Source organism: Crocuta crocuta, unplaced genomic scaffold (assembly GCF_008692635.1).
Source record: "Crocuta crocuta isolate KB4526 unplaced genomic scaffold, BGI_CrCroc_1.0 scaffold303, whole genome shotgun sequence".
Lineage (NCBI taxonomy): Eukaryota > Metazoa > Chordata > Mammalia > Carnivora > Hyaenidae > Crocuta > Crocuta crocuta.
The window spans coordinates 3,994,269-4,000,268 of NW_027528276.1; the positions used below are offsets into that span (position 1 = coordinate 3,994,269).

Below are 6,000 nucleotides of genomic sequence, written 5' to 3' on the forward strand. Positions count from 1 at the left end.
AAAGAAGGGATACTACAGAATGAAAATAAAAATGTTCAGTTAAACTGAATACAGTCTTTTAAGATATTCCCTCTACCCACCCATGATCTTGAGGAGTCACAGATCTTAGACTCCTTATTAAAGTGTTGACTGGGTTTCTGGCCTCAAGTCGTTTCTCCCGTGAGTCCACCACATATACGTGTGTCCCAGTGTCACTTAGAACTTTATTTTGAATTGGCTGAAATTGGCAACCCATATACCATGCTTTTTTGTTTTTATAAAACCCTGTCATCATCTAGGAATGGTAAAACCGATTCTAGTAAGACATCTTGTGAACCAAGTCTGTGGCGCTCCAAGTCTGTGGCCCAGTCCTTAACGTGTGTGTTAACGAAGGCGACTTTACCCTCACAGGCTAAAGACCATCGATGTTATAGTGCGTAGCATCCAGGACGCTGAACTCTTGGTCAAAGGTTATGAAATTAAGCTGAGTCAAGAAGAAGCAGTACCAGCAGATCTCTCTGCTCTGGAGTCTCATCGATCTACATTACGGGTTGGTTGCTCTGAGTTTCATAGAAGCTTGACTTAACGTGTCCATTGCTTTGGGTTAGCAGAGAAATGCAATTTTGGATGGCATGGCACTGATTTAAATTTGCATTTAAACTGGGCAGGATATCATATTTAATATATTTTAATGTGAATCCAAAGAAATTGAGACTGAGAAATATGTCGAGCTGGAAAGGGGAAATAAATGACTGCCTTTCTGTTTATTTTCTCCCCAGTAAAATCACAGCTAAATTGGATACAGTCAGTGGATACACTTCTAAATTAGATAGCCAGGTTTCAAACACTAGTTCTTTGCACATCCCTCTGTAGTGTACTGCCTGCCCTTGGCCTCCCAGTGTGCCTGAGGACTGTGGAGGCACTTCTAGCACAAACATTTTAGGGTTTGGCTTGTGAATCCCAGATACAATGCAGAGCCAGCTATGGACTATGTTCTTGTTTTCTACCTTAGTCTGAGTCCTTTTTAGCATGGAATATATTTACCTGTTGCTGTACTTGTCCTTTTATAGCACTGGCTTAGTGACATGAAGGACAAGAATTCAGTGTTTACAGTCCTGGATGAGGAAATTACCAAGGCCAAGGCAGTGGCAGAGCAGCTGAGTCGTCTGACCCCAGAGCGAAGCCTGGATTTGGAGCGCTGTCAGGAAAAAGGCTCCCAGCTGCGGGAGCGTTGGCACCGGGTCATTGTCCAGCTTGAGACCCGGTGAGTGGTGGCCCCACCCTTTTCTCCTATTAGGATTCAGGGCCTAGGTGTTAAACAGAAATCTGTACATTCTTATTTAAAGGCAAGAAGTGGTAGAGAAGAGTACAAATTAAAAAACAGTATGAATTCTGGACAAGATAAATGACAGAAAACTGGGGCCACCAACCCCAAAGCAGACCTGAGGCTGCTTTTGGATGAGCAGTGATGGTCCCGTTAGTAATGCTTCTCCTATCCGATTTTCATCCTATCCAGTTAAGCCATGATGACAGTGGTGTCTTAGAATATACATTGGAAAGGTGACCTGGTGATCTTTTCTCAAGGCTACATCTTGAGTTCTGGTTCTTGTTTTATTAGTTTTGAATCCAGCTATGAGCGGTTTTCATCGTGGGGCTTTGGAGAATTTCTTGCTTCCACTTTCATTTGCCAATTCAGTGTTTTTTTTATTTCTGTTACTTGAAGTCCTGCTGCTGATATCAAATTTGAAGAGGAAAGACAGAAAATTACCTTACTGAGGCTAGGCTAGATAGGCAAAGAGAGAGAGAGGAGTTATAATAACTCCTAAGTTTGGATTGAGTCTGTGTAATTGATTTACTATCCCAAGTCTAATTGGACTAACAAAAGTGATATAAGAAAACTGTTCCTGAAATTAACGGAAAATTACAATTTTTACCCATCTTTCCCCAAGAAATTACAGTGATTCCTAAATCATAACTGGGCACTCTGTCATCAGGAGACAGACATGTACAGCCTGCACTGTCTTATTGGCAACCCTGGTGATCTTGACAGCCATAGTAAAAAAAAATTGACAAGGATCATCATGGGATGCCAGGCTCCAAGACTGTGTCCAGGGCTAGCACACACAACTGGTTTGTACTTAACTTTTACCCCACAGGGTACTGGTTACATGCATAGGTCTCAGTTGGCATTGTACTACTGTTTCCACAAAATAAAGACATATCCTCTGTGATCAAGCCCAACTGGAGGAATGGGCTGAGGAGGGAATTGCCCCATTTACTTTATTGTGTTTGTACCGAGGTGTCTAATGGCAGTTTCTTTCCCTGTGCTCCTCCAGCCAATCTGAACTAGAAAGTATTCAGGAAGTTCTGGGAGATTACAGAGCCTGCCATGGAACTCTCATCAAATGGATTGAGAAAACCACTGCCCAACAGGAGATGATGAAGCCAGGCCAGGCAGAGGATAGCAGAGTGCTATCGGAGCAGCTCAGCCAGCAGACGGTGGGTGTAGCAGTAGCATGGTGAAAGTTGTATGTGTGCAGGGGGTGGGGAGGAGTTAGTTCATCGTGGAAGGATATGATGAACTAGCAAGTCAGCTTCCCCCAAATAGCAAGATATTCTGAGCCTCCTCTTCTGAAAAGAGTTCAGACAAGATGATCTCAAGATGATACTGGTTTTGCATTTAGGCCAGACAGACTTGTAATATCCCTTCAAAACCTGACTTTCAGAGACTATATATTAAAGCCATAGATGGACAGATTAAAATTATCTTGCCTCATTTTGTTTCTTGATACTGCATTTGATTTTACTAGGATTAGAAGATGGGGCATGGAAAACCAGGAAGGATGTAACTGGACAAAAATTATTCAAAGTGGTTTTTACTTAGTAGTATTTTATTTTGCTTAACATCACAGTTTAGAGTATGAAGTCTGGTGTTAGATTGCTTGGATTCCAGTCCTGGCTCACTCACTATGAGACCTTGACCAAATTACTTCTCAGCAGTCTACGTCCTCATCAATAAAATAGATTAGTTCCTTATTTATTTAACCTATCTCACTCATAAGGTATTGTTGTTGGGTTTAAATGAAGGGATACATGTAAAATATGGAGAACAGTGGTTTTCAAAGTTTGGAGTCCAGACTAGTAGCATCTGCATTGCTGAGAGCATGTTAGAAATGCAAGTTCTCAGACCTTCCCAGACCTACCAAATCAGAAACGCTGGAGGGGGCGCCTGGCAAGCTAGTGATTGCCTCACAGGTGATTTTGATGTTGCTAAGATTTGAAAACTGCCTTAGAAGGTAATAAATGCTCAACTGTTTTGATGACAATAGGGACACTAGTAATGTTGTTGCGATGCTTCGGTTTCCAGGATCTGTTTGCGGAAATTGAGAAGAATCAGACAAAGCTGGACCAGTGTCAAAAATTTTCCCAGCAATACTCCACTCTTGTAAAGGTAACTCTACCATATCCCCAAAGGAACATAAATGATCTCTAGCATAGGAAGATCTCCTTTGTCACTGTCGGTTTTGCTTTTGGACAAGTAAGTGCTTCCGCGAGGGCCTGGCCCCATCCTCCAGTTAATATACGTGTGTATGTTTCATGGTGCTACAGTTGAGGGTGCTCAGAGTAGTACCGGACATCAGCTCTGATTCAGGAGTCACCCTTTAGATGATCCTTAGGGTTTTTTACCTGTGCCTGTCAGAAACACAATGTTTTGGATTTCCTCTCAGATATACTTCTCACTGTCTTGCCTATTTCAGGAGTGTCCCATTTTCCCACTTGCTAAAGCAAAAAACCCATGCGTCATCCTTAAATCTTCTCTTTGCCTTAAATTTTATGTTCAGTCTGTGAACAGCTTGACTCCATCTTCCCATATGTCCTTGATCTATCTCTTGTTACCCACCCACCAGCCCCCATTTCCCTGTTTCACATCTGAGTGAGTAATCTTCCTTAGACTATTCTAATCCTCTGTGCTGATCTCTTGCTTTTACTCCTGCCCCACAGGCTATTTTCCCACATAGTAGCCAGACTCAACTTTTTAGAACATGCTGCATGTCACTGAATCTCAGACATTTTCAATTATAAGCCACACCATTATTTTATACACTGCCAAAAAAGAAGAAACTCTGCCAATTATGCAAATACCATTGATTATAAGACATATTCTAATTTTAGAGATACTGAAATGTGGGGGAGATGTGCACCTTACAGTAGCTGAAGTATAGTAGATTGGATCATGTCACTCACCTGCTCAGAACTGTCCAGTGACTTCCTATCATACTCATAGTAAAAATTTAAAGCCGTCTATGGTTTATGAGACCATGCATGATCTGGTCCCCCCTCCCTATTTCTCTAATGACATATTGAAATAAAAATGACCTCAGATTATTATATATTTATTTGTTTATTATGTTCTTTCCCACTAGAATGTAAGTTCCAAGGGAGCAAGGTTTTTTCTAACTTGTTCTCCACTATGTATATAGCACTCTAAACAATGATAGGTACATAGTAGTTGCTCAACAAATACTCTGAATGAATCCATTTCTTTAGTTAATCAATGAAAACTTGTCACAAAGATTGAATTTAAATCCTAGTATCACCATTTTCCAGTCTTAGAACTTTATGCAAGTACTTAGCCTTTCTGGGTATCTGTTGCTATATCTACAAAATGGAGTCATTATCTCACTGAATGATTTATAAAGATTACATGGGATAATGTATACATAGGACATTGCCTCAAACTTAAGATACACTCAGTAAATGGTAGCACCTACTTTTATTGTTATTACTATTTTATTACTACTATTGTACTATTGTAGTAGTAGTAGTAGTAGTAATAAAACAGTAATATTTTTATTACTGCTGCTATAAGCTGCTTAAAGAACTCATTCCGTGTTTTTTTTCTGCCTAGAGTTTTCTAAGTAGACAACCAAAAAGGCATTCCAGTCAAAGGGAATTGCATAAGCAAAGGCACAGAGGAATGGAGATAAAATGATTATATGAGGAAATAGCAAATATTCTGACATAGCTAGAGGGTGTATGGTACATAAGAAGCAGTGACTGTGGAAAATGAGATGGGAAGGTTGAAGCCAGCCTATGAAAGACCTTATTCGTTCTCTTGGCTTTACTTTCTATTCTTGTTCCTCAAAATGGGGTGTTGGAATCAGGAGCATCTGTATCATCGGGGAGCTTGTCAGAAATGCAGAATCTTTAACCTGCCAAATCAGGATCTCAGTTTCAAGATCCCCAAGATGGTTTATGTGCATGTTGCTATTTGAGAAGCTCTGCTCTAGATCATTAACAGCTTTCAAACAGAGGAATGAAGTGGTCATCGTTGTGCTTTAGAAAGGCTATTCTGATGGCAGGACAGAAAAGGAATTAAGAAGAGAGTAAAGGCAGGAGAGAAGGAAGAGGCTCTCGCACCCATCCGTACGCGACAGGAAGGGGTCCTGGACGAGGACGGCACTCTGAGGATTGCCGAGGCGGTGTCAGCATAGCACAGCGACATGGGAAGAGCATCGGTTTAGGATCTCTCTGTTGCTCACCCACTGAGTAATCAGGGAAACTCACTTCCTGTCTCTGGGCTTCAGTTTCCCAGTGTATTGAGATGAAGAGGATTTCAGCAAACTATGACCCACAGGCTAAATTGAGGTGCATGCCTATTTTTCCATGGCCCATGAGAAATGGCTAAAATTTAAAAAAAATCCAGAGAAGAATAATACTTCATGACACGTGAAAATTCTATGACCTCCAGCTTTCAAGTGTCCATCCACGACGGTTTATCATAGCATTGTCACACCCTTTCATTTATGATTGTCTCCAGCTGCTCTCCCTTACAGTGGCAGAGTTGAGCAGCTATGACAGATCGCATGGCCTGATAGTTTCCATCTGGCCCTTTAAGGAAAAAGTTTGCTGATCACTATTTAAATGATCATCAAAGTGCCTTCCAGCAATGAAATACTATGGTTCTGTTACTTGAGTTACGGTGCATGAGTATGTGTAAATGTGGTGAAATGTGTTCCT

The 6,000-nt window shown here is 41.0% G+C and overlaps 1 protein-coding gene across 1 annotated transcript in view; it reads left to right on the forward strand.

Moving 5' to 3' along the window:
• MACF1 (microtubule actin crosslinking factor 1) overlaps positions 1 to 6,000 on the forward strand; it is a 229,559-nt gene that overhangs the window by 93,873 nt on the left and 129,686 nt on the right. The window contains exons 27-31 of the mRNA XM_077753196.1: positions 391 to 529; positions 1,050 to 1,243; positions 2,316 to 2,478; positions 3,347 to 3,430; positions 5,343 to 5,462. Coding sequence (XP_077609322.1) covers positions 391 to 529; positions 1,050 to 1,243; positions 2,316 to 2,478; positions 3,347 to 3,430; positions 5,343 to 5,462 — 700 coding nt within the window. The remainder of the gene's footprint in view (positions 1 to 390; positions 530 to 1,049; positions 1,244 to 2,315; positions 2,479 to 3,346; positions 3,431 to 5,342; positions 5,463 to 6,000) is intronic.